The sequence below is a fragment of the Lygodium microphyllum genome, chromosome 8 (genome assembly GCF_053477565.2).
Source record: "Lygodium microphyllum isolate KBCC chromosome 8, Lygodium_microphyllum_v1.1.10, whole genome shotgun sequence".
In the NCBI taxonomy this organism is placed as follows: Eukaryota; Viridiplantae; Streptophyta; class Polypodiopsida; order Schizaeales; family Lygodiaceae; genus Lygodium; species Lygodium microphyllum.
The window spans coordinates 52,886,645-52,914,611 of NC_141142.1; the positions used below are offsets into that span (position 1 = coordinate 52,886,645).

The 27,967-nt window shown below is 44.1% G+C and overlaps 1 protein-coding gene across 1 annotated transcript; it reads left to right on the forward strand.

Moving 5' to 3' along the window:
- Positions 1–65: 65 nt before the first annotated feature.
- LOC148032285 (uncharacterized) lies at positions 66–27,961 on the forward strand. The gene is made up of 3 exons (XM_087684070.1): positions 66–571; positions 27,119–27,172; positions 27,339–27,961. The coding sequence occupies exons 1-3, from the start codon at positions 215–217 to the stop codon at positions 27,471–27,473; spliced, it is 546 nt and encodes a 181-aa protein (XP_087540196.1). The 5' UTR covers positions 66–214; the 3' UTR covers positions 27,474–27,961.
- The last annotated feature ends 6 nt before the right edge of the window (positions 27,962–27,967 follow it).

Here is a 27,967-nt window from a genome sequence, read left to right on the forward strand (position 1 = left end):
CTTTTAGACGCTTATAAATATTTATATTGTTGTCAAAGAAGTGTGACTTTGGGTGTCGACTCATGGACCCATGAAACTCAACCCACGCTCGAACCAGCTAGCTTACGCCATCCGTGCAAAGTTTAGACTAATGCACCCATGAAACTCGACTCACACTGAAACCAGCTAGCTTGCCCCATCGGCGCAGTTTGCTTTACACCAGCACTGCCTGCACATGCATGCAGATGCCGATGATGGCAGACAAGGGTTCTCGTCACAGGAAACGGTGATGTCGATGGTTGCTCATCTCTTCAGCAGGAGAGGGTTCGCCTTGAACAGTCTTATCGCGAGGAGGACACAGGTGCAGGTTGCCTCCTCCACCGCCTTCTCTTCGTCCTCTCCTTCTCGCTTGCAAGCAGGCCTTCGCATTCGCGATGATGAATGGCTCATCCTCCCGCCCGTACCGCCTCAGATGGGCGGGCTGGCTCATCTCTGCAAGGCGCAAACCGACATGACAGCCGTGAATTGGATCAAACAATGCCTCCCCAGGTTGCCACAGCATGGTATTGAGAAGCTTTTCAACCTCAGACGGGTAATTTTTTTTCTCTCTGCTCCTGCATCCATGTTACTTAGGTGAGGGACAAGTAAAAATCCACTGTTGTACGACAAGCCATATATATGAGGTCGCTCCCGGGGTTGTAAGGGGAATCCAAGCCTGTGACTAGATCGACCAAAATAAATACTACAACTGGGTATCTTTTTGAGGCGTTTTTTAAATTTCGGTTTCTACGCCAGAGTCTGTGCATGTGAAGCTCTCAGGTACAAACCATATAGCTAGAATGTTGTGGTGCACATGATGATTTGGTTGGGACATTTTCTCAATAAAGCAAGGCTCTATTAAACTAAAACCTTGAACTTTTTCAAACTATATGCTAGATATTCTATCAGACAGGAAGGCGCGCACATGTGCTCTCGTTCAAAACGTGAGGCTAGACATCCAAAAAGTACTCGCTTACAAACTATGAAGTGCCAAAGGCGAGGGCTTTTAGCACCACTTTGGAAAGTCTATCAACTCTGTATTTGTGACTTGTCATGACCCGGTCTAGAGCTAGACACTAATCATCTTCACTATTTTAAGACGTCAAAATATTAAGCATGATCCATCAATAACAGAAGTGCAGCTTGATTTGGGAACAATGTCCTTGTTCACACCAAATACAGATAGTCTGAAGAGACAGATGAGCTCTAGTCTTGTCCAATGTATGGACATTAAAAATGGCTTTTGATGGTCAAATGTGGGTGGTTTTAATGATTTGGCCAACTTACCATATAAGACTTTTGGCTAATTAAAGCTACCTTTGGTCCCTAGTATTCAATCATCCGAGTCAGGCACTCATGCACCCATGTGGGGCTTTTTAGATTAGTGTACAACAGTTTTACTTGTGTGCGCGTGCACATTAGCTATGCACTCATGTTGAGTTCTTGGCCAATTTGTGATCCCTGCCATGTGGAGGTCTGGTTACATTTTCAGCACGAGACCTGCTTTGAATTTTGCATTTCCTAGCCCTCCTACTCTTCTGCCAAGACTGAGAGTAAGGTGCAGCATTGTGCTACAGAAGTAGATGTGATACCAACCAACATGCTATAGTTTTTGATTATGCTTGAACTTTGTAGGTTTTCCATCCCAAAAAGGCCGCATTTTACTAGTCTCCTAGGGCATCATGGTAACAGACCTCCTAGCCGTGTGGTTTCGATCAAATCAGTCCTAGCAGTTGTACTTCAGACCTGCCTTGCTGCATTACTGTCTCTAGACAACATCGATTTAGTTCTCTTAGTTTTCCTCTCCAGGTAGGACTTGCCCTGCTGTATTTTACCCTTGGGACAAGAGCTTGATAGTTTGCCTGAGTCCTTGCTGAAAACTCCGTATTTTTAGTTTCTTTTAATCTGTCCACAGCTTACATAGAGTTGATTCTAAGAGAGATTTTCGAAGCTCCAGTAAAGACATCTCATGTTGGTGCACAGATCGGATGCCGTAAGCGCGCATAGTGAGCGTCAGAAGGTCCCCAAGAACAAAAGAACTTTACTTTTTGCACACAAATCAATGTAGAAGACTTGCACGACATGAACAAGAGACTAATTGGGTGCAATCTCCCCCCATGCCTTGTGTGAGCGCTCCACAAAGCATGTATTTTATGTATTAATCATCTTCAAGCTCCAATAATAGTCCAAATTACAAAATAGCACGCTTTTGGCTTTTGAGTTTGCTTTTGTGTCAAATAGAAATAAAGCTAATGGGCAGGTGCCCAAGAAGTCAGCATACCCAATACAATGTCCAAATACAAGTATCTAAATCGTGCGCCCATGTGCATATAAAAATAATAAATAAATATCAAACGCCTTGATAAATAGGCGCGACAAAATATAGACGCCATGCCTACGGTATGCGCCCATCAAAATATAGATGATAACTGGAATACACGCTATCCTCCATTGCTTTCCACCGCCACTGCTGCTATCTCTACACATCAACTGAAGCATTCACAATCGTTAGTAAAATAATACAATTAAACCGACAAAAGTGAATATCTAGCAGTCTTCAGCTACATAAATTAAATGGTTAGAAATCAATCCTAACCTTAATTTATAATGAGTGCACACTCTAAACTCATAAACGTTTATTAATTTAAATATGTATTTTGCGGAATCACCCATGTATACACTAAATTAACAAAACGCCCGAAAAGGATAGGCGTCCCCATCGACTTCTCGCACAAAGAATCCACTTTGTGTATGAGCCCCGGTAATAAAAGTTTACGGAATCCACCGTAAAACCTCACGGAATCCATCGTGGCACGGAATGGGTATCCCCATCGACTTCTCGTATAAAGAATCCACTTTGTGTATGAGCCCCGGTAATAAAAGTTTACGGAATCTACTGTAAAACCTCACAGAATCCACCGTGGCACTTACCGAGGCTCATATTAAAGTGGATTCTTTGTGGGAGAAGTTGATGGGGACGCCTATATTTTTCGGGCGTTTTGTTAATTTAGTGTGTACATGGGTGATTCCGCAAAATACATATTTAAATTAATAAACGTTTATGAGTTTAGAGTGCGCACTCGTGATAAATTAAGGTTAGGATTGATTTCTAACCAATTGATTTATGTAGCTGAAGATTGCTAGGTATTCACTTTTGTCGGTTTAATTGTATTATTTTACTAACGATTGTGAATACTTCAGTTGATGTGTAGAGATAGCAGCAGTGGCGGTGGAAAGCAATGGAGGATAGCGTGTATTCCAGTTATCATCTATATTTTGATGGGCGCATACCGTAGGCATGGCGCCTATATTTTGTCGCGCCTATTTATCAAGGTGTTTGATATTTATTTATTATTTTTGTATGCGCATAGGCGCACGATTTAGATACTTGTATTTGGACATTGTATTGGGTATGCCTGACTTCTTGGGCACCTGCCCATTAGCTTTATTTCTATTTGGCACAAAAGCAAACTCAAAAGCCAAAAGCGTGCTATTTTGTAATTTGGGCTATTATTTGAGCTTGAAGATAATTAATACATAAAATACATGCTTTGTGGAGCGCTCACACAAGGCATGGGGGGAGATTGCACCCAATTGGTCTCTTGTTCATGTCGTGCAAGTCTTCTACATTGATTTGTGTACAAAAAGTAGAGTTCTTTTGTTCTTGGGGACCTTCTGATGCTCACTACGCACACTTACGGCATCCGATCTATGCACGAGTGCATGTGACAGCATGGATTGAATCCCAGAGGACATCCATTTTGGTTTAACAAATTGCTTGACTTTTGTGGAGGTTAGCATTGTTAGAAGTGGGTGTATTGATGGAAGTGTGAGAATCTGCTGTATTTTACCTTTGGAAAAGAGCTTGATAGTTTGTCTGTATTTTACCTTTGGAAAAGAGCTTGATAGTTTGTCTGAGTCCTTGCTGAAAACTCCACATTCAGTTTATTCTAACCTGTCCACAACTTACATAGAGTTGATTCTAAGAGAGATTTTCCAAGCTTCAGCAAAGGCATCTCAAGTGACAGCATGGATCGAATCCTAGAGCATATCCATTTTGGTTTGGCAAACTGCTTGACTTTTGTGGAGGTTAGCATTGTTAGAAGTAGGTGTATCGATGGAAGTGTGAGAATCTGCTGTAATAGACTACAAAAACACCAAAGGAGGGAAACACTGCAGAGAAAGAACAGCACTGCAAAAGAACTTAGAAGAAGAATGCTCGCGAAATGGAATCCGTAAACCAAGATGAGACAACAAAACAATAGTGAGTCACCAATTGTGTGGGCAGCTCCCTCTCTTCAACATAACTTGCAAGTGTAGGAGTATGCACTGAAGTGGATGAGGGAGCCATGGCCATAAATAGGCCACAATCATTAACAAATTAGATAGCATTTGGAGCCACAATGAAATCAGGTTGGCTAGAAATAAAGTGACTAAGGCACTCCTTGTGCCACCTCTCCTTTTTGGGCCATAAAGATCATTCTGCATTGGCTATGAGAGTACTATGCTCAAGGCCATAAGACGCATCCGATGCGTACTAAGTCCTTTCGAGCACATGGAGGATCGATTGCCAGCGGCATTTTTCTCCCATCTATTTTCGGGTACAGCGGCTACCACGGCCCGTGGTTCTGTAGTCCACTCCATCGAGAGACAGTGATTGTTTGATACCGTCTCCTCGTGAGTCCGCTCCTTCGAGAGACAGTGGCTACTCGACTCCTTCCTCTTCTTCGGCTACCCAGTTTGCTCCACTGAGAGAGCAACTGTTGCCCACCTCTTGCTCATTCTACGCCCCACCCTTCTCCACCCTCGACTATTCAGGTTCGAGAGGCTACCTTTGGGAGCTCTTTGGCACCCTAGATACCTTCTTCAGCACGACCGGCGGCACTTCCTTCGTCATCAGACATTTCGGAGTCCATGATCCATGAGTTTTTGAATTCCCTATCTACTTCAGAGGGGGATTCAGAGGGGAATGTTATTTCTTTGCCCTCAGCGGGGGCATCTACTTCTTCTTTGACTTCAGCAGGGGCCCCTCCACCTCCCACCTCAGAGGGGGAACCTACTCCACGTGAAGTTCTTTACCCATCCTCTACTTTCTTGGGGTGGCTGTCTTCGACCAGTCATCTCTTCTACTGATACCCTAGGATCTTCAGGTACCACCTAAATCGGGACCTCGGAGGTTCAGCCACGACTTGGTGACAAGGCCTTCGTATTTCTTCCAGCATGGATGCACGGAGCTAGTGGCTTCTCTCCCGAGGTTGAGTTTCAGGTTCTCCAGCTCACTCTGTCTACTGTTCTTTATTGTAGGTTTCCTTTCCGGTGGAAATCTTGGATCTTAGGGGTCCTCTATCTCTTCTTGCCTTGGTCACTTGGTTAGCATGGAGCCACCTCCCAAGATCAAGTACGGGCATATCCTTATGGTTCTCGGCACCACACAAAGTCCGACAGTCCTCTTATGCATTGCATGATTTCATCATCTATGTACTAGGGCGCTTGGGCAAGTGAACAATTTTCCCACGCGAGACACTGTCCAAGTGGCACCTGCTGCATGAGCATTCTTTAGCATGTAGCATTGCATCTCCACCTCACTCTTCTCTTGTTCCCCTTTTTGGGCTTGAGAGGGGGTGTTGAGAAACCCTTCATCCTTCACCTGCAGTTTGCGTTTTTGCGTTTCTGCGTTTTGCGTTAAGGGTTTGCGTTTAGGGTTTGCAGCCCCAAAAAGGGGCCCTATTCTAGACTGATTGTGCCTATTTATAGGCCACTCTCTCATTCATTCCTTGCGATTGATTCATTCAGTCCGTCACCTCTTCTCTCTAGTCTCTCCACTACCCTCATACCCCTTCAGGAGGGCATTGTGGTTCGTGGTTCGTGGCTGTCATCATTATCTTCCTTGTGCTACGGCACCCTTGTTCCCTTGTATCACATTCACTCCATGATTCGGAACTTCATCATTCCATTCATCAAAGTTTCTTCTCTCATCTCTTCTCTTCTCCATGTTTGCCGAATTCACTCCGTGTTCCTCCCTGCCAACCCTGCTGTCTCGCTGGTACATCATCTTTTGACAATGGCAAGATGCATGCTGAAGAGTAAGAATTTACCTAATTCCTTTTGGCTCGATGCTATTCTATGTGCTGCTTATGTTTTGAATAGGTGTTCCACAAGAGCTTTATGTACCATCACTCCTTATGAGGCATGGGCTGGTTCCAAGCCTTCTTTCTCTTATATGAGGACTTTCGGATCATTGACATATGCTCATGTGCCTTCTGAGAAAATGTATAAGTTGGATGATAAGGTTGTTCACTGCATATTTATTGGATATAATCCTGAAAGTAAAGGGTACCTCTTTATCAACCCTCTACAAGCAAGGATATTGTCAGTAGAGATGTTATCTTTGCTGAAAATGCTTCTCATTCCTTGTTGGACTATCAAAAACAGCCTACTATTGATGCTTTAGACATCTTTGACAGCTTGCTACCCCTTTTCCATAATGGTTCCATGGCTGATCTTTCTTCTTAGCCTTCATTTCCACCATCTATAGATACATTACAATAGTCTATTTAGCCTGATTTACAGCCACAACAGCATCATGATACCTCATCTGAAGAGCAGCCCCCTATTTTGGATCAATTGGAGCATACAAGGGCTGAAATTCAGCAGTCTAAAAGAGTCCCTTGCTGGTTGTTAGACACTCTTCGGGACAGCAAACAGCCTCTTCCTTTGGCTTTCCGCGTACGAGCCTTTGCTTGCAAGGATGAAGGTAATCTTCTGGCATGTGTATTGGTGGCTATTGGATGCAATGAAGAACCCCTATGTTATAAAGATGCTTTTTCAGATGGTCGTTGGGTGGAAGCAATGAAGGTAGAGATTGATTCCATCCATTAGAATGACACTTGGGAGCTATGTGACTTGCCTCACGGCAAGTGTGCCATAGGTACCAAATGGGTTTATAAAATTAAAAGAAAGCTAGATGGTTCTATTGACAGGTGCAGAGCCTGCCTTGTTGCCAAGGGCTATGCTCGACTTTGAGGAGACTTTTGCCCCTACCTCTTGCATTACTACCATCGGGAGTATTATTGCCCTTGTTGCCCACTTTCATTGGGAGGTGCATCAACTGGACATCAAAATGGCATTTCTCCATGGATCTCTCACTGAAGAGGTATATGTTTCTCAGCCTCCAGGATTTGCACTTAAAAGGCTTTGAGCACAAAGTCTGTTGTCTCAAGAAGGCTTTGTATGGTTTAAAGCAAGCTCCACGGGGTTGGTACGCCCACATACATTCTCATCTATTGCACCTTGGATTTCAGAATAGTCCTATTGAGGCCACTCTTTACATTCGACATCAGGGATCTGATTTTATTATTATTGTGCTTTATGTTGATGAGATGCTTGTCATTGGGATCAATGCCAGTCAAATTGCAGCCTCTAAGGCTGATTTACAGCAGACATTTGCCATGATAGATCTTGGTCTACTTAACTATTATTTGGGTATCCAATTTGCCACCATTGAGGGGGGCATCATTATGACACAATCCTAGTATATTAGACAGCTTCATCAATGTTCTCAGTTTGAGGATTGTAAGCCTGTGTCTACTCCCTTGGAGCCTCGTTTTAAATTTGTTTCCGATGATGGTAGTGGATCCTTTGTTACTACTTTACATCAGCAGGCTGTTGGGTGCTTGATTTATCTATGTCACACGAGGCCCAATCTTCAGTTTGTTGTCTCCCAGTTGAGCAAACATATGCATAGCCCTTTGTTAGAGATTGTTATCCCTTGGATAGGCATTCTTGAGAGATAGGCTTCCTATATATGCATTTCTTGTCAGTCAGGCATTTGATCAGCTGTGTGTCTTGTGGGTGCACATGGTAGTTTTGTATAGTCCGTACAGTTTGCAGGTATGCCACGTGGTAGTGCTGGACAGGTCGGATGTGTGATGTCACATCAGTAGTGCTGTTGGACAGGCCGTTTGTACAGTCGTCGGACAGTACAATTGGCTGCATTAAATGCAGCCGACAGCATATTTTTACCATTTCTTTCAGGCTATTTATTGCTTTCCTTTAGTATATAGTGAGACATTCTCTAATTGCACGATTCCAAATTTCTGATTGTGGAGACTGTTGCACATACTTCGAGGTTCATAGCTCATGAGATCTTCGAGGTGGAAACATACGCAAACATACACTGTGCTCGTGTACATATCTGCTTCCTTATTCAACATTCTTCATTGCAAATTTTCTGTTCTCCATGGTCTCTCTCTCTCTCCTCTCTGTCTTCACTCAATCTCTCAATCTTGGTCATACGCTTCCGCACCACTTCACTCTGACATGGTATGAGACTCGAGAGCATTGAAGGTCTATGGACCTATCGGAAGAGGAGAGTTCAGCGCGACACAAGGCTGCGTTTTCAGTGCTCAAGGGCGGATGGGAGGGTTGTGCATTAGAATAAGGTTGAGGCGAGTGTGGCTGTGCGAGAAAGGAGCAAAGTTGCTAAGCTGATATTGATTTTTGCTGTTCGAGAAGGAAGAAGGCTGTGTTTTGGGTCTTCAAGTATAGATTTTACATTTTCATCGCCTTTGGCAGGTGAAGGAGTGGGACAAGCGAAGAAGAGCCCTAGTAAGCTGTAGTTTCATATTCAGAGGGGGCTGCTTTTTGTATTTTGTGTAGGTACTTTAGGTGAAGATGTCTTCTGAGGCCAAGAGAGAGTTTCAGGCAATCGTGGATCAAAAGGTGCCCATTTTACCGGCTCTTACATCGGATTAAAAGCTTGATGGCGAGAAGTGTCGCATTTATCTTGCCATTATAGAGTCCTATGATTTGGCAGAGCTTGTTACAGAGGCTATCCACTGTCCTTCATTGAGAGACCAATCCAAACTCTCTGCTAGTGATAAGTTAGAGTTGGCAAAGACTCAGTCGCATTGGGACAAACTAAATGCTTGCATCCGCTCGTTTTTATTTTTCTCATGCACTCTAGCTGTGATCTCCCATACAGAGTACTTGACGATGGCTCGGGAGATATGGTTGGAGCTTGATCAGATGTATAATTGAATGATTGTCATGAAATGAGTTTCTTTGGAAGTAAAGATGAGAAGTATGAGTGTCACCAAGGCGTCTTCCATGCGGGAGCATATCAACAACCTGAGGCAGCTTCAGATGCAAATGCAGAACACAGGAAGGTGATTACTTTGACGACATGGCGATAACTCTCCTTTCATAGTTATCGTCTCGTTTGAGTGGTTTTATTTCCCCTTGATTACCTCAGGGTGGTTGGATACTCTTCGTTGGGAGGAGTTGATTCCTATGGTCTTGGACCAAGAGTAGTAGTTGAAAGGGACCAATGCTTCCAAATCGGAGGCATTGATAGGTCAGTCCTCTCAGAAGAAGGGGAAGGACCAAAAGGAGGAGCACAAATCAAAGAAGGACAAGGAAAATATATCCACTTGTCACATCTTGGCAAGACAGGTCATTGGAAGAAGGACTACTTGGACAAGGAGAAGAAGGAGAAATCTTCAAAGGATTCAGAGCGGTAGTTGCTCCCTCATTAGTTACTTTCCTCCACCTCGAGGTGGTTGAGGCATGGACCTTGAAGGCCTTTGATGCTACGTTGACGGTCCCACACACTTGGGAGTGGATTGTCGACAGTGGTGCATCTTGGCAGATGACTCCTACAACAGGTGTTGCTCATTTGTGGCCTTCACATGGGTAGATTCTCATTGGTGATAGTTCTTTTACCCCTATTTAGAAACGGGGTAACATGCAGCTTATTCTAGATGGGTAGGGTGGTGCCCGTACTTCCGAGGTGCTTTATGTGCCGGGCTTGGGATACCATTTGCTTTCGGGGCACAAGATTTGTGCCCTCGGCCTCTTGGTCGAGTTTGATGTGGATTCCTCTCAGATTCTTAATCGTGGATCGAGACAGGTCCTTGCTTCAAGTTATAAGGATTGAGGTCTTCTTCTTACCTCTCCGACACAGTCCGAGCTATGGTATGCTCAAAGATTACCTTTGGAAGGTGTCTAGGGGATAGCTTGTTCAAGGTTTGCCGAATATTGTGGCGAGCCAGCAACCATGTGTATCTTGCATCTATGGAAAGCAAACTTGTGATGCAATTACCAGCAAGGCTTCGAGGTAGTCTTCAGCACCCTTGGAGCTTGTTTCTACCGATCTTTGTGGACCGATGCGGATGGAGTCCCTTAAAGGGAGCTTGTATTTCATGTTGATTATGGATGATTACAGTAGGATGACATGGGCTTATTTTTGAAGTTGAAGTCGGAGGCCTTCTCCAACTTCGCGGATTGGTTACTCTTTGAAGGGCACCACTCAGGCTAGAAATTAAAGACCTTACAATCGGATAAGGGCGGAGAATTTGTTTCTAATGAGCTTGCTTGCTTTTGTACAAATCTTGGTATCCACCAAGAGTTTGCAAACACAAACACTCCTCAGGAGAATGACATATTGGAGCAGAAGAATCGTAGTGCGATGGAGATAGCCCGTATCATAACGGACGACCCAGTGTCTATGGACCGAGACTGTGGCTATTGCAGTCCACATTCTTAATCACTCTCCTACTTCGGTTGTCGTTGGTATAACACCTTGTGAGGCGTATTTTGGATCTAAGCTAGATGTTTCTTATTTTAGGGTTTTTGGGTGTGATGTCTATGTTCACATCTCGAAAACAAAGCGTGACAAATTTGAAGCGGCTTCTAAAAGACGTGTTTGTGGACTATAGCTTGTAGTCCCAGGGTTACTGATTGTATGATCTTGGCAAGCGGGATGTCTACACGAGCTGTGATGTTCGGTTTGTGGAAGTTGCAGCCTCAGAGGGGTGAGGAACACCTCGTTCTTGGAGATCCAAGAGATAGTTGGGCACCAACTCCTATACCTCTAGAGCTTGTGCCTCTTGAGGATTCTTCTTTGGATGAGAAGTTTATTTTTCCACCATTGGACTCTCAGATTGAGCCCCAACAGTCGATGGACATCCTAGAGTCTTTAGCAGATGGAGAGTGACGAGGAGAGATCCGGTCTCCTCCTCGTTGGGTACGTGTTACTCTCCGTGATGTAGGGATTGAGGGGTTCCTTGAGGAGTGGCAGCCGTAGGATGGCCTACGGTATTCTTGGAGGAACCAGGTGCATTTCTAGGGAGCCTACCTTCGTGAAGGAGACTTTACAGCATGATCATTGGCGGAAAGTGATGGAGTAGGAGTTGGAGTCGATTGGGAAGAATGGCACTTGGTATCTTGTGCCTAAGCCTTCTCATAAAAAGGTAATTGGAGTCAAATGGGTCTTCAAGACCAAGTACTACAATGATAGCATGTTGGACAAGCACAAGGCCTGCCTTGTTGCTAAAGGTTTTGCACAATGTCTAAGCATTGATTTCCATGATACTTTCCTACAGCTCGGATGCTACTATTTATGCAGTCCACACCGCACCATGACATGGCACACCACCCTCCCTTCCCAAAAACACCGCTCCACCCAACTTGAAAAACCTCCATTCCCCCATGATATGGTACACACACCCTCTTCCAAAAACCGCGGCACAACCCCTACACCCAATCTCCACTTTGCCACGGCATCACACACACACACACGCGCGCGCGCGTGCGCGTGCGTGCGCAAACATCCTTCCCCTCTCCTTCCAATAACCCTGCTCCATCCAACCCCAAAAAACCTTGCTCCCCTACTACAATATGGCATGTCATCCCCCCTACTCCCCCAAAAAAACCTCAAGCTTGCCAAGCAAATAGTTGTCTCTGTTCTTGTGTCTCTCACCTTCATAAACTTGGATGAGCATTGATTATTTGAAAATATACAAAAAACTCGGGTCTTCTTGGTAGGGATGGTAGTGTTGCTCAAGAAATCACGACAATGAACTTTGAACCTTCTCTTATTGTTTCTAGAGCAAAGGAAAGCTTCAAATATGGCCTCGAGATGTCACTTCTAATAATGCAAGTAAGAGGTAAGTAATAGAGACAGAGACAAAGAGAGAGAGAGAGGTTTTCTACTAGCCCATCCTTTGTCAACAGCTAGGGCTAGTTGTCTAACCTTCTTGAAAGCCCCAAGCTCTAATCAAAGAGAGCATTAAAGTGATATTCACATACTGGTGCCAAGACGTAGCTACTTGTAATAAGTTCTAACAAGAATGGGGCTACGATTGGAGGGACAAAGATATTTAGCTCATCATGGTTGATGATTGTAGCATGTGATAGTTTATTATGGTAGCATGTGATGATTCATGGTTGTTAGTCCTTGATGATAGTATGCGCTTGGGTCTTTATTTTGTTTATGTTAGTCTAGGGCTCATGGTCTTCAATTTATGGTTCTTTTTATGTGGATGGTTCTTTAGAATTTACTTTATGATTCATGGATGTTAGTTTATGGTGGTAGTTTATGCGATGCTCTTTTGTTTGTGGGTAGCATGTGATAGACCGTACTTCATAGTTTACGATGCAATGATCTTTAATTTGTAGGTAGCATGTGATAGTTCATGATTCATGGTTTGCGTTAGTTTGTAGATCATGGTTTTATGTTCAGGTTCATGGTTTTAAGTTTATGGTAGTCTTTGGTTTCAGGTTCATGGTTCGTGGTTTACATTATTTCATGCTTGTGGTTTACTTTGCGGTTCGTGATCTTCATGGTGGTAGTTTATGATACTGGATTTTTTGTTTGTGATGGTGGTTTGTGATAGTTTGCATCATTTGCTTCACTGCACACTGCTGTCTGCATAAGGTCTAGCCACACAAGCTGCATTCACTAGTGTTCGACCATCGAAGGCTGCCTTACTATGATTCAAGATCCATTCGGAGTACGACACACTCTCTAGCTCACTATCCCTGCCTTGATCCTTGAGATATAGGAGTTCGAGGTTTAGTATTCTTTAAATTTTCAAGTTTAGAGAGAGAGTTGTCCCTTGGAGTTTGCTTATTACAGGATATGCACAATATGTGCAAGGTAAGGAAGAAGCACTGAAATGTTTTGATACAGAGTCACATGGGATGCAAGGGACGCATGGAACCGACCCAAAATGCATATGGTGCTACTCTAGACTTCTCCATGGGAGTGCCTGTGGAGCAGTAGTATGAGGACAAATCGGGGCTGAGGGATCTTGATTACTTGTCGATGGTGTCGAAGGTCTGCACAGAGCTCAAGTCAAACATTGGCTGCACAGACAAGGTCCTTGCCGAGTTCATCATCCACCTTGCCAAGGCTAGATGAGCCTAACATCTTTGACCAAAAGCTCAAAGAAAACAATGCCGAGCTACTAGAGTACTTCGTCAAGAGCTTGCTCACCACCATCCATGCTGTCCTCCTCCCAAAGAAAGCCAGCAAGGATGAGAAGTCCTTGCATAAGTCTCAAGACACCTGGCCGTATAGGGCCCTTGCCATGTCGGACAATTGGGCTCATGTGAAAGAGATTGAAAAGGATTTGGACAAGGGGGCTCTTTGCATAGGGCTGCGATGACTCAGTTTGCCCTGACAAGAGAGAGAAGAGGAGTTCGGGAACAGCAATAGAGGACCATGCTGGACTCTATTTCCAAAGATTTTAATCAACCTTGAAAGGATCCGATGCTAGAGACAAGGGAAAGGCATTTGGCGTAGGAGCTTCATGATGTTGGAATTTCTACCTATGATATGCTTGAGTGGAAGAAGAATGCATTTGGAAAGGCACCCACTTTTGGTCAGAGATTAAAGCTTTCAATTTAGGAATAGAGACAGAGTCTCCCCATATATAAGTGCAGAGTAGAAGCAGAAGCACAGAGAGAGCACACATTAATTGAGGTGCTGAATAGTACTGAACAGTGAGTGAGAGTGAGAGTGAGTCGACTGATATGTGTGTACCAGTGTGGTTGTAACCAGCCTTCCTTCTGTGGATGGGTGGTAAATTGTCACAAGATTGTGACAACTATTACCTTTTTGCTGATTTCTTTATTACTACTTTATTTGGTTTTTCTTTTTGGAAGAATCCCTTTTGAAATCTAAACGCCTGAGTTGCATGGCCAGTATGTGAAATGGACAAGAATGTCCAGTGAGTCAAGACTGGACAGTTAGGGTCCAGTACAAGTCTGGAAGAGACTGATGGCACTGTAGATTGACAAGCCTGGAAGAGACTTGTGAAAGTGTATATGTACAAGTGTGTTGAAGAACTAGCCTGGAAGAGACTAGTTCAAAGTGAAGATGGACAAATCTCCAAGAGATTAGTCCATGTGGGGTCATTAGTGGAAATTCACTTTCAGTTGAGCTACATTGCAAATTTGGTTGTAGCCATAGTCTGCAAAGATGGTCAGAAGTCTAGTGGGGATGCAATGGAAGCAACTCCTAAAATTTAGGGAGTTACTATTTTTGGACCCCAGAATTTGTTCGCGTCATTATCTTCGTTTTTGCACAAGGATTAATCCTCTGGTCTGTACCGAGGTCAAATTTTGCACCGAGCATGGAGAATTTTAGGCTGGAAGGCTAGAACGGGAAACACCTTCCATTGCTGCCATTTGGCACAAATTTGTGCACTTTCCTCTTTAAAGAGGGGTTGGCGTGCAGTTTCTTGGGCTTTTGGGGGACTCATTTGAAGAGGGAAAAAGATGGACAGTTGCTGATGGAGAATTATTGAGAGCTTGCCTACCTTGTCTATGATGCACAGAGGGTTGAGCTTGCTCCCTACTCTCTCTCTCTCTCCCTGACAGTTATGGTTATGCCCCAGTCGAGGGCCTTTCTTCTGATTCATGTACAGTTGTGTGGGAATATGCTGTTTTTGCATGAGGCAAGAGCCTCCTTTCTCCAGGAACAGGAGTAGTTGTTTGCTGCCCCCAAGCAGGAACAGGTGAGGGTGGTAACCTCACCAAGCAAGTGTCCGAAACAGCACTAAATCAGTACTGATTTTGGATTGTTCAGAGGTTATTTCAGAGCCCAATTGATGTCAGAATCAAGGGGCACTTGGCACAGATGTTGGAGAACAGTACAGGGAACAATATGAGCTGAAAATAGGTTTCAAAACAGGTCTGAACCAGTAATTACAGCGGGCTGAAATGGTCAATTCTGCGCTCCAACCAGAAGTTTAAGACTTGGGCAAACTTTCCCCTCTTGGTCAACTTGTTTTGGGTCAGTAATTGTATTGTTATGCTGCCAAATTTCACCCAGAATAGGTGAAAGACAGCCCATTGTACTTTCTCTCTTTTTAAAAATAAAGAAATACCGCAAGGGGTGCCTGACTTAGGGGCCAACAGGGTGTTTGTGTGGCAACAGGAGCATTCTAGCTTCCTGTAATTCTTGTTGATTCTGTGTCTTTAAGTTCAGGTAAAGTGAGCGACTATGAATTGGGTGAAAGCATTTATAAATTTTGGTTGTGCACTACCGCCCTTTCTAGTGAACAGGCCGGTTACATGGTTCCATTGCCGGGATCGAATCACTTTTTCCCTAAAGAGTGAGCCAGGGTTTGTTTGGGTGTAAGACACAGAATTGTGCATTATGGCTGATAGAAAGGAAGACACCAGAGAGGAAGCGTCTTCATCACAGGAGATCCCTGTTGTTCATGAGGTGGGAGTGTGAGAGTGCGCAACGGAAGAAGAACACGAACACAGAGGAGGAGAGAGAGACAGCAGAAAATGAAGGAAGAAAATCTGCACTGACTGTAATGAATACTGAATACAAAACTGTGGACTGATCAGTCCCTGCACGCAGCCTGAAGCGTCAGTGAGGGCACCAGATCAGGTTGACGATGATGGCAGCACCACCGCGGGGGAGGAGTGTCGGAATCTGCAAGAAGACAAGTGATCAAGTGGGGAGGGGGGACTGTCTATAAATAGGCAAAGGACAAACCCTAACCCTAACCCTAAAATGGGCGTAAACCCTAAAAATGTCCTAAAATGGGCGCCCCACAACAGTGACCAAAAAGTGGCCGGGCAGCCAGTGGCTGCCCACTAAAAGAGGCCAAAAAGAAATATACATCCTAAGATAGCCAATCAAGAGTGACTAGCCTCCCCCATCATAACACATGACAGACATGTCAGAGCTCCTAATGTCCTCGTCTGACTTAGATTGAGGCTCACAGGCAGGAGATGACAAGGCATAACAACCATGACTGCTAACACCCCCTCTCAGATCCTGGATGTGGCAGAAGGCCAAGGGAGAAACGGATCCTGGGGTGGCAAGAGGAATGCCAAGGTCGATGAAGTCCGTCGATGTAGACTGCCGTTGAAGGAGCTCCTCACGATCCTGGGAATCCCCCTCTAAAACACTAGGGGCCAGGGAATCCACAGCCGCATCACCGAGATCGTTCCCTTCTGAAAGGGATGGGGGGTACGAGGGAACCACTGGAGGAGAAGGTGGGGGATGGGAAGGAACCTGTGGAATAGAAGGTGCACAAGCGGGAACGGGTGTAGCAATAGACTGCCTCGGAGGACCCTGCATCAAAGAAGGGGAATGGAGCCTGTAAAGCCCACTCTCCTGCCAACCTGTAGATAAGACAGCTCCTGTAAAAGAATCCTCAATAACAACGGCATGCTAGGTGAAGATCACTCGTGTGCCAAGCCTCGTAAGGCCATAAACTGAGAGGAGGGGAAGGCCCAAATCCGGAACATGTAGGGCCTGTGAAAAGGAGCTCGAAGGTCGGTCGGTAAACAAAGGCAATGTGCCAACACCACTAATAGACACCAATAAAATGTCACCAACAGTGATTGAACCCTCTGATGGACGGAGATCCTGTAACAAATCACCTCGGGGAGTCATATGACTAGAAGTATCACTGTCCACTAACCAAGGCTACGCAGAAGACACTGCAGCCACGGAAGAAGGATCCTTCTCCAAAGCATGGATATGAAGGAACACAGACTCATGGGTAACAGCTGGTGTAGAGGTAGAAGAAGGCTCCGATGTAGATCCACCCTTCGCTCCCGGACGAAGGTGAGGGTACTTCTTCCAGCATTTCTCCTTGGGATGTGTCTCTTTTCCACAGTGTGGGCACTTCAGGCTCTCTGAATCTGAGTCAGAGCCTGAAGAACTGTCATTTTTCTTAGCCTTTGACTTCTTCTTCTTCTTCTGTCCTCCCGAACCTGCAACAAAGGCTCTAGTGGAGTCGGATCCACTAGCACTGACCTCTCTGAGTCGCTCGTAATGCTCCAAGACAAGCGGGGATAGCTCCTCCCATAGAAGCTTCTCACGGGTCCTCGATGTAAGAAGGCTGGTGTAGAAGACATCAAACCGAGGCGATGGCAGTTGAGTCAAAAGAATCATAGCCATGTCGTCAGAAGATATCGTCCGACCGAGGGATGCAAGCTCATCCCTCATATCCTGTAATCTGTTGATGTGGTCCTTCATGGAAGGACTATCATCAATAGCAAGCATCCGCAACTTCTTTTCAAGAGATTTCCGGTGGGCAAACGTCTTCTGTTGATAGAGAGATGCGAGCTTTCTCCACACGTCCGCTGCAGTCTTCAACCTGTGAATATGAACAAGGACAGAATCCTGCAAACTCAGAAAGAGGAAAGATCTGGCTCTAGAATTGAGCCAATCCCATAAGGCTGCATGATCCATAGATGTTCCATCTGCGGGATCCACCTGAGGCCGGGGAATAGGAACAGAAACAAGCTCCCAAAGATCGAAGGAGTCCAAGATACACTCCACCTTGCAGGACCATAGAGAAAAGTTGGAGCCATCCAACCGGTCCTCTTTGGGCAGCTGAGGAAGTATAGGTACTTGTACAGGGGGTACCAAAGGCTGCATCTTCGGTCCATTGGAAGAGGATTGCCGAGATACATGAATAGAAGGGGGACGGGAGAGAGAAATAGACTCCGGACGACGGTCCTCGTGATAGAAATCACGCCTCCGTTCAGATGAGTGGCGAGACAAAAGCTCGTCATTTGAGTCATCAAAGCCCGTAAACTGATGAAAAGACATCTTCCAATTTGCAAAACACCAAACACCAAAGAAAACTGTGCCGAAGCCGAAGTAGGACCAATAGTCTAGTCACCAACCACCAAAACGCAGGCTGTGATAGCCTACAAACACTTGGAGCTGCAAAACGCAAGGGTATCTGATGAAGATCACCAGAACAGAAACTGCCAATACCAAAACGCAGCCTGGGAGTGGGTCGCCAACAGGAGATGAGCCGCCAGGAGTGGAAATGACCACCGGATCTGCAAAACGCAGCCTGATGATGTATCGCCCAGCTGAAGGAGGGGCCGCGTGATGGTAAACGCAAGCAGGAGGGGTCGTTTGATGATGTGGCAGCCTCGGGAGTAGTTGTCTGCAGCAAACGCAAGAAGAATGGCCACCTGGAGGGGCTGCGTGGGCAGTTGGAGATGAGGCGACAGCAACAGAAGAGGGGTGAGGTATCTCTCCACAAGGTTAGGTCCTCCGTGCTCTCAGTCAGGCGATGATACCATGTGAGAGTGCGCAACGGAAGAACACGAACACAGAGGAGGAGAGAGAGAGAGCAGAAAATGAAGGAAGAAAATCTGCACTGACTGTAATGAATGCCGAATACAAAACTGTGGATTGATCAGTTCCCGCACGCAGCCTGAAGCGTCAGTGAGGGCACCAGATCAGGCTGATGATGATGGCAGCACCACCACGGGGGAGGAGTGTCGGAATCTGCGACAAGCGATCAAGTGGGGAGGGGGACTGCCTATAAATAGGCAAATGACAAACCCTAACCCTAACCCTAAAATGGGCGCAAACCCTAAAAATGCCCTAAAATGGGCGCCCCACAACAGTGACCAAAAAGTGGCCGGGCAGCTAGTGGCTGCCCACTAAAAGAGGCCAAAAAGAAATACACATCCTAAGACAGCCAATCAAGAGTGACTAGCCTCCCCCATCATAACACATGACAGACATGTCAGAGCTCCTAATGTCCTCGTCTGACTCAGACTGAGGCTCACAGGCAGGAGATGACAAGGCATGACAACCATGACTGCTAACTGGGAGAGTCTTCTAGACCTCCACAGTTTTCCTCCTGTTATGGTTGAGCCACAAGTTCTTACGGCTTCTTCTATGGATGAAGACATTTTCAAGACTCAGTTAGTTGCTGCTGTGAGTATGTTTACTCAAGTGATGCAGAATCCAAGGTTTTTTGGCATTTTTGCAGCCCTCCCTTCCTTTACAGCAAGTTGGGCAATCTGCAAAGATTTTGGATCCAGTAGAGGTCCAGGATAAGGATAAGCATGCTGCAGATTCAGTGGAAACACCAAGGCAGCTTGTGGAGTCAATGGAGACTCCAAGATTGGTTCCGACTGTCCAGGAACAGGTGGCAGAAACGCTAGTTACACAGGCATTGCCAGTTCAGCTCGCCACTTTACAACAGCCAAATGTTGGTTTAAATGGACAGGGAAGCAGTTTTCAGGCTTTACCACAGGTTTTCCCACCGACCTCTGTACATCCTGGGTACTTTGGAGGTGGATCTGTATTTCAGAGTACGGCTGGTTATGCACCTGGAAACCAGATTAATGTACCAGGAACAGTGTTTGGGGGTACATAGGGTTTTATGCCAAACCCCATGTATGGTAATATAGGCATGCAGCTTGGATTTCAGGGAGTTCAGGGCAGTTTTGGCATGCCACAGGGCACTTTTGGTATGACTAGTTATCAAAATCAGCAAGCAAGTATTGTGTCTACAAGCCCTGTAGTCAGTGGTCCGGCAACTTCCATGCCACCTGTTAGTGTTCCTATGTTATAGGCATATCTTACGGACCCTTTGATGGCTCATGAGAAGCCAAAGCCATACATGGAAGGTGGTGCAGCCGTACAGTTTGACATCTTTTGAGGATTTGAAGATAGGACTAAGGCTCTCTCTTTCTTACAGCAATTTGATGCCGCATTTGCAGGAGGGAACTTTACAGAGCCTTCTAAGGTCCGGAAAGCTGCCACCTTTCTTAAGGACAATGCTAGTCAGTGGTGGAGTACACTGTTGATGCAAGGACAGGCTCCTGCCACTTGGACTTATTTTAAGCAAGTATTTGCTTTTGCTTGGTTGACCAATGAGTTTGAGATTGATGTTATGTCAGCTTGGCACAATTTGGATGCATCTAAATGCAAGGATCTGGAAGACTATAACAAGAAGTTTTGGGAGGCTTTACTTCCAGTCACTTCTTACAGGGTTGTGCCATTGACCGAGCAGATAGAGAAATATTGCTGCAGGCTGCCCAAGGAACTCCGGAATTATTGTTCAAAGACAAAGGTCACCACTTTCGCTTAGTTAATTGAGAATGCCAGCACAGGAAATGCATTATTGTTGGGACAGTCAAGTGGTTTTGGGGGCAGCATTAAACAGGACAAATCTGAGAAATTTTCAGCAAAGAAGCCATTTGGTAAACAGGTTTCTTAGATTTCTCAGAGCACAGGTAAACCTTGGCAGTTCAAGAAGAAGCCAGCCAAGTTCTTTGGACAGCAGTCAAAGGACCGGAAGAAACCTTTTGTGCACAAGTCTCTTAAAGAGAGAAAGGCTTTAATGGCTGAGAGGAAGTGCTTTATTTGTGAGCAGATTGGTCATATTGCGTCTAATTGTCCGGACAAGAATAAGAGACCAGTTGATGATGATAAAGAGGACAGGAAAGGAAAGAAGCCCAAACCTTCAGCAGGTTTAGTGCCAGATATGCTGGGAGACAAGCCACACTTGGATGCTAATGAGCTTTGCTGAGCTTCGGGTAAAGTTAGGGATCAACATGTACTCATTTTCTTTGATCCTGGAGCTAAGGCAAACTTTATCTCACCAGAGTTGGCTTCTACTTTGGGCATCAGAGCAGATGAGATGGGCTACACAACAGAGGCAGGGTTGGCATGTCTTGGCCACTCAGAGTCTGTGACACCCATTCTTGGAAAGCTGCGTCTTCATATACAGTCTTATGTTGATGCAGAAGAATTTTATATCATGCCACTTGAAGGCTGTGATGTCTTGATGGGAATGCCATGGATGTTCAGAAAGCATGGTGTGTTGGATGCCTTTAACAAGACACTGACTTTGGAACATAGGGGAAAGACTCATGTGCTTGATGTGAAGCTTAAAGGAGAGTTTGTACTTGTTGTATCGGCTTCTGCCATTATATCTATAATAAAGAATCATCTTTTTGCGCACTTGATTTTTGCACGTGATGTCAAGGATAATGATGAGTCAAATTTCTCTATGTTAAATAGAGACAGGTCTGCTTTCTTGTCTCAATTCAGTGATTGTTTTTCTGACTCATTACCATCACAGTTGCCATCAGAGAGGTATGAGGATCATGCGATAGATTTGGTGCCAGGCAGTAGCCCACCAAATAGACCTCCATATAGGATTAGTGCAGCCCAACAGAAAGAGATATTGAGCCAGGTGAATGAGCTGTTAGAAAAAGGGCTGATTCAGCCAAGTTCATCTCCCTTTTGCTTACCAGTGCTCTTAGTGCAGAAGAAGGATGGCTGTTGGCGCATGTGCATAGATTATCGAGTGTTGAACAAGAGTACCATCAAGAACAGGTTTTCCATTCCAAGAATTGACGACATCCTTGACCGTTTGGAAGGAGCGTCAATTTTCAGCAGGATAGATTTGAAGAGTGGATACCATGAGATCATGATTAAGCGAGAGGATGTGCATAAGACTGCATTTAGGACCACGTTTGGTCTCTATGAGTTCTTGGTAATGCCATTTGGACTTACTAATGCTCCTGCTATGTTTAATCGAATGATGGATAGGATTTTTCGTCCATACAGGCAGTTTGTTGGTACATTCTTTGATGACATGATTGTTTTTTCAAAGAATGATTAGGAGCATAGAGAACACTTGAAAGCAGTCTTTGATGAGCTTCGCAGTAATAGGTTGCTTATCAATGGCAAGAAGAGTGAGTTCTTATTGGAAGAAATCCAGTTCCTGGGGCACATAGTGTCAAAGGATGGTGTCCGAATGGATCCTGCTAAGGTTGAAGCAATTAGAACATGGCCAGATTTGAAGACTGTCCATGATGTTAGAAGCTTCTTGGGTTTGTGTTCTTACTACAGGAGGTTCATCCGCAACTTTGCAGAGATTGCTTCACCTTTACATGCTTTACAGAAGAAAGGAATCTCTTTCTAGTGGACACAGAAAGAGATTTCAGCTTTTAATCTTCTTAAAGAAAAGATGACTTCTAGTCCAGTGATCATTCTGCCAGACCTTAGGAAGTCATTTGTTGTCCAGTGTGATGCCTGTGGCAATAGCATTGGTGCAATGTTAATGCAAGATGGCCGGGTAGAAAGCAGAATCCTGCGAGGGCCAAAGAAGACTATGCAGGTCTATGAGAAAGAATTGCTGGCTGTGATTCATGCGCTTTTTTGTTGGAAACACTACCTACTTGGGGCAGATTTTGTTGTCCAGACAGATCATCAGACATTGCGTTCTCTCTTAACCCAGACTAAGCTGTTAGAAAAGCATATGCGTTGGGCAAACTTTTTGTCAATGTTCCATTTTCAGATTGTGTATGTGGAAGGCAAAAAGAATGTTGTGGCTGATGCTTTGTCAAGGAAGCCACAAATTTCAGCTGTGTCAATTTCTTATCATCATGAGCTTGATGATATGAAGGAACAGTATGCTGATGATGAAAATTTTGCAAGGATCTTTGATCAGCTTGTCAATGGACAACATCATGAGCATTATCTTCTCAAGGATGGTTTCATGTTGATGCATGGTAGACTATGTGTGACTATGCCATTGAGACGGAAAGTTATGACATAGAGTCATTCTCCACCGTATGTAGGGCATCGTGGTATTGATGAAACAGTCAAAGCAGTAGAGACATTCTTTTATTGGCCTACTTTGAGAAGAGACGTGGATGCTTTTGTGCAGCAGCGTTTGATTTGTCAGAAGGTCAAGTTTGATAGGCAAAAAGCACCAGGGCTTTTACAGCCATTGCCTATTCCGGATAAACCATGGGAAAGCATAGCTATGGATTTTATCTTTGATCTTCCAAGGACACAGACAGTAAATGATGGTATATGGACTATTATTTGCATGTTTAGCAAACATGCTCATTTCATTCTTGTCAGGAAGAAGATAAAACCAGATCAGATGGCACGTTTGTTTATGTACAATGTCTTCAAGTACCATGGTATGCCACAGTCTATTGTCAGTGACCGTGATCCACGGATGACAAGTCTATTCTGGAGAGGCATATTTGAGAACATGGGCACAACGTTTAAGTTCTCATTGTCATTTCATCCACAGACTGATGGACTGCCAAAAGAGGCAAATTCTACTGTCTTGGATTTGCTTAAGTGCTATGTGTCAGAGCACAAGTTAAAGTGGGAGCACTATTTGCCTTTGGTCGAGTATGCATACAATAATACTGTGCATTCGTCAACAGGCAAAGCCCCTTTTGAAATTGTTGAAGGTGGTAAAAAGGTTCCTCCCATTTTGCATACAAAGGATAAGATCTTTCAGGCAGATCAGTATGTGCAGAGTATGGGTGAAATGTATCAGAAAGTTAAGCATGCCCTTGAAAGGACTCGGGCAAAACAAAAGAAAGCTGTTGATCATCACCGTCGTGAATTGATATTTTCACTTGGTGATTGGGTACTGTTGCGGTTTGAAAATGCACGCTTAAAGAAGTGGAAAGGCAAGGAAAGTCTTTTCACTAAGCTTAGTATGCGATACTATGGGCCTTTTCAAGTAACAGAGAAGATTAGTGATGTCAGCTATAGGCTGAAATTGCTTGACAATTGGAAGATTCATAATGCTTTCCATGTAAGTCTTCTTAGACCCTATGTGGGTGATGTGCCAGAAGATATGCCAGTTGAGGAACAGCCCGAAGTTGAAGAACTTGATGAAATTCTTGTTCCAGAATAGGTACTGGCATACAAGGAAAGGAAAGTGAAAGGCAAGGTTGCTAGAAGGTATTTGGTTAAGTTCAAGAACTATCCAGCTATAGATGCTAAGTGGATGGACGAAGGTGAACTTGCAGAGTCACCTAATGTGTTGGAACTTTACCTTGAAGCATTTCGCTTGCAACCTACCTTGACCCCTTGTATCTCTAAGCTGAAATAGATTGCCAAAGTGACAATTGCTCAAGAAAGAAATTATGTACATAAACAAATTTTGTACAGGTTAACACTTATTGTGTCCATATGGTTTTCTCAGTGCTAAAGAAGTAAGTATTGCTTGTTGCAAGAATACAGTTTTTACTTCTATTGAATTGAATACATGTTGTAACAATGTTTACTCGATCGGGCATGTATTCTGTGAATTGACTCAGTGGGGATATCATTTTGATGTACTGGCCACTAGATCTCTAGTCAGGGTAATGTGGAGTCATCAAATGAGAATCTGCCACTATGGGGATATCATTGTGGTGTACCGGCCACTATATCTGGAAACAGTGATGTGGAGTCACATGATGATAGTCTACCATGTTTCACAGTTAGAACATACATGTGTTAACAGTGTGTTCAGTACACAATGTTAACTGATAGCAAGCATGTATGACATTTATGCAAACGAGGACGTTTGCGATTTCGAGAGGGAGGTATGTCACAAGACTGTGACAACTATTATCTTTTTGCTGATTTCTTTATTACTACTTTATTTGTTTTTTCTTTTTCGAAGGATCACTCTTGAAATCTAAACGCCTGAGTTGCATGGCCAGTATGTGAAATGGACAGGAATGTCCAGTGAGTCAAGACTGGACAATTAGGGTCCAGTATAAGTCTGGAAGAGACTGATGGCACTATAGATTGACAAGCCTAGAAGAGACTTGTGAAAGTGTATATGTACAAATGTGTTAAAGAACTAGCATGGAAGAGACTAGTTTAAAGTGAAGATGGACAAATCTCTAAGAGATTAGTCCATGTGGGGTCATCAGTGGAAATTCACTTTCAGTTGTGCTACATTGCAAATTTGGATGTAGCCATAGTCTGCAAAGATGGTCAGAAGACTAGTGGGGATGCAATGGAAGCAACTCCTAAAATTTAGGGAGTTACTATTTTTGGACCCCAGAATCTGTTCGCGTCATTATCTTCGTTTTTGCACGAGGATTAATCCTCTGGTCTGTGCCGAGGTCAAATTTTGCACCGAGCATGGAGAATTTTAGACCGGAAGGCTAGAACGGGAAACACCTTCCATTGCTGCCATTTGGCACAAATTTGTGCACTTTCCTCTTTAAAGAGGGGCTGGCGTGCAGTTTCTTGGGCTTTTGGGGACTCATTTGAAGAGGGAAAAAGATGGACAGTTGCTGATGGAGAATTATTGAGAGCTTGCCTACCTTGTCTATGATGCACAGAGGGTTGAGCTTGCTCCCTACTCTCTCTCTCTCTCTCCCTAACAGTTATGGTTATGCCTCAGTCGAGCGCCTTTCTTCTGATTCATGTACAGTTGTGTGGGAATATGCTGTTTTTGCATGAGGCAAGAGCCTCCTTTCTCCAGAAACACAAGTAGTTGTTTATTGCCCCGAAGCAGGAACAGGTGAGGGTGGTAACCTCACCAAGCAAGTGTCCGATGGCACAGATGTTGGAGAATAGTACAGGGAACAATATGAGCTGAAAACAGGTTTCAAAACAGGTCTGAACCAATAATTACAGCGGGCTGAAATGGTCAATTCTGTGCTCCAACCAGAAGTTTAAGACTTGGGCAGAGTTTCCCCTCTTGGTCAACGTGTTTTGGGTCAGTAATTGTACTGTTATGCTGCCAAATTTCACCCAGAATAGGTGAAAGACAGCCCATTGTACTTTCTCTCTTTTTAAAAATAAAGAAATACCGCAAGGGACGCTTGACTTAGGGGCCAACAGGGCGTCTGTGTGGCAACAGGAGCATTCTAGCTTCCTGTAATTCTTCTTGATTCTGTGTCTTTAAGTTCAGGTAAAGTGGGCGATTGTGAATTGGGTGAAAGCATTTATAAATTTTGGTTGTACACTATCGCCGTTTCCAGTGAACAGGCCGGTTACATAAATCCTTGATTACAACTTAATTATAGCAGCAAACAATTAATGCAAATCTGAAAATACAAATCTATCTACTGATTGTGGACAATGCACACCCGATTGGCCCTAAAATTGGCACCCCTTTCAGTATTTCTTTAGCTTTATTGAAGAAGTTAAATTACAATGGGATTCTCCTGATCCCCTTCACAATCCAAACTTCCCTTACTTCTCCAAAGTGACCAGCAAGTCTTCAATCTATTTCACCCCTTGATTCGGGCACTTAATTGGCCTTCACCCACTTCATAGATGATGGAAATGCCCCAAATTCAATGGTTGGCTAGTCCTCCACCCGAATTTAGCTGAAATTCACCTTCAGCCCTGTTGAATCCAAGTCTTAGAGCTTCCAATTTTTGGCGCACTTCTCGAGGCTGTTGAACCCTAATTTTTGCTGTAAATTAGGGTTTACAGCAGAGAAATTTGCAATTTCTTAGCCTCCAAGGGTCCAAATGCTGAGATCTTCGGAGCAAGGCTGTGAAATGCCTTGGAGATGAGAGAGAAAGTTGTGGAGAGAGAAAATTCAGAGTTTTGTTGTGAAGAATGACTGAAAATCAATCAAATGCAGCTGTTGCCTTGTCTCAACAACTTGTAGATGCAAAGAATTGAAGAAAATCAGTCATTTACTTCTGCTGCCCTATCTCAACAGCCTGTAGATGTTGTCACCTGCTGTTGATTGATCTTCTCCTGCCCCTGGCTCTCTCAAAAGGTCCTCCAATGGCTGCTAATCAGAGCAGCAGCATCTCCTCCCTCTCTCTTGCAGGCCCTTTACATGCCCGAAGTATAAATACATTTTATTCTTTGTGTGCCAACACATTGTTGGTACACTCTTATCGATTCGTACTTTCACTCTGCTCACACTCTTCAGCGGTCACACTCTCTCTCGCCCACTCCTGCTCGATCTCCATCTCTCTCAGCTGTGCTCCTCTTCTTCCAACATCTGTAGCTGTGAATTCTGGACATGTGAGGGCAAATTTCTTTTGGATACTGTGAATATCTGGATACTGAGGTACCTAGAACTTCATGAATTTGGTGCTGCATGGCAGAATAGTACTAATTCCTTCAAGATAAAATGATGTCATATGCATTCTGTTTTGATGTTTTTTTAAATGTAAGTCTTAAGACCATGTCTGTGCAGCTGACATCATGTATATGTTGGCTCATTTTTATCTAGTATGAAATTGATCATCCATTTGGTCTATTGCCTCGTGTCAATAGGTGAGGATGGCACGATCTCCACCTGATAATCCAAAGGAAGTGAAGTTTATGACTGTAAGTATCAGATCAGTACTTTGTCTAATTGGAGTACTTAGCAAAAGTTTGTTGTAGGCTGTGAATCAAGTTTCAGATATGATTGTCCATTGGCCAAGCATTAATTTATGCTACCTGTCTTTTGTACCTTACATATCTCTATTTGATGGAATCTTTCATGTTGCAGGTTAAGAGGTCGGAGTGTTTGCCTGCAGGCTCAGTTTTGTACCTTTCAAGATTTGCACTAAACAGTGTGGGTAAAGAAGCTCTGGGATCAAAGCTAACACCAGTTACAGAGCTAGGTGAGGAGAAGTGTGACTGAGCATATACATGTATTGAAATTTGTGATTTCATCCCAGTTGAATAGGCCAGTGTGCTTGAAATGAGAAATAATGAAGCAAGCCATTTTATTGAACCTTGTGGCATGGTTAATACAGTTGATCCCAATGTTTATGCATGTTTTGATTGTCTGGAATATGGCAACAGAGAAGAGCCAGTCTCTCTCTTTTGTTGTTTTTGGCGTATTCTTGAAAATAGATTTTTATAGGTTTCTGTCCTAAAGATAACCTGCTAAATTCTAATTACTGTGGTTGATCTTGCGAGGTATTTCTAAAGAAAGTTGGTTTCCTTTCGTCATTCCTAGAGCTAGGCTAGAGCATAGGTAATGGTGAATTGTGCTTAGAGCAAGATGCGCAGTTACTGAATGATGTTTTGCAGTTTGATCTCGTGCCAATAGCAATCACTTGTCTCATGAAGACCTCTTGGCCAAGGCTAACTGCTATTTGCATAGAGTGTTTCTTTCCTGATTGACATTTG

What these genes read in the sequence shown, in the direction of transcription:
- LOC148032285 (XM_087684070.1), top strand. Translation starts at nt 215, where the DNA reads ATGCATGCAGATGCCGATGATGGCAGACAAGGGTTCTCGTCACAGGAA. An exon ending in AGCTTTTCAACCTCAGACGG is followed by an intron (nt 572 to 27,118) that starts GTAATTTTTTTT and finishes TCGTGTCAATAG; the next exon opens with GTGAGGATGGCACGATCTCC. An exon ending in AGGAAGTGAAGTTTATGACT is followed by an intron (nt 27,173 to 27,338) that starts GTAAGTATCAGA and finishes TTCATGTTGCAG; the next exon opens with GTTAAGAGGTCGGAGTGTTT.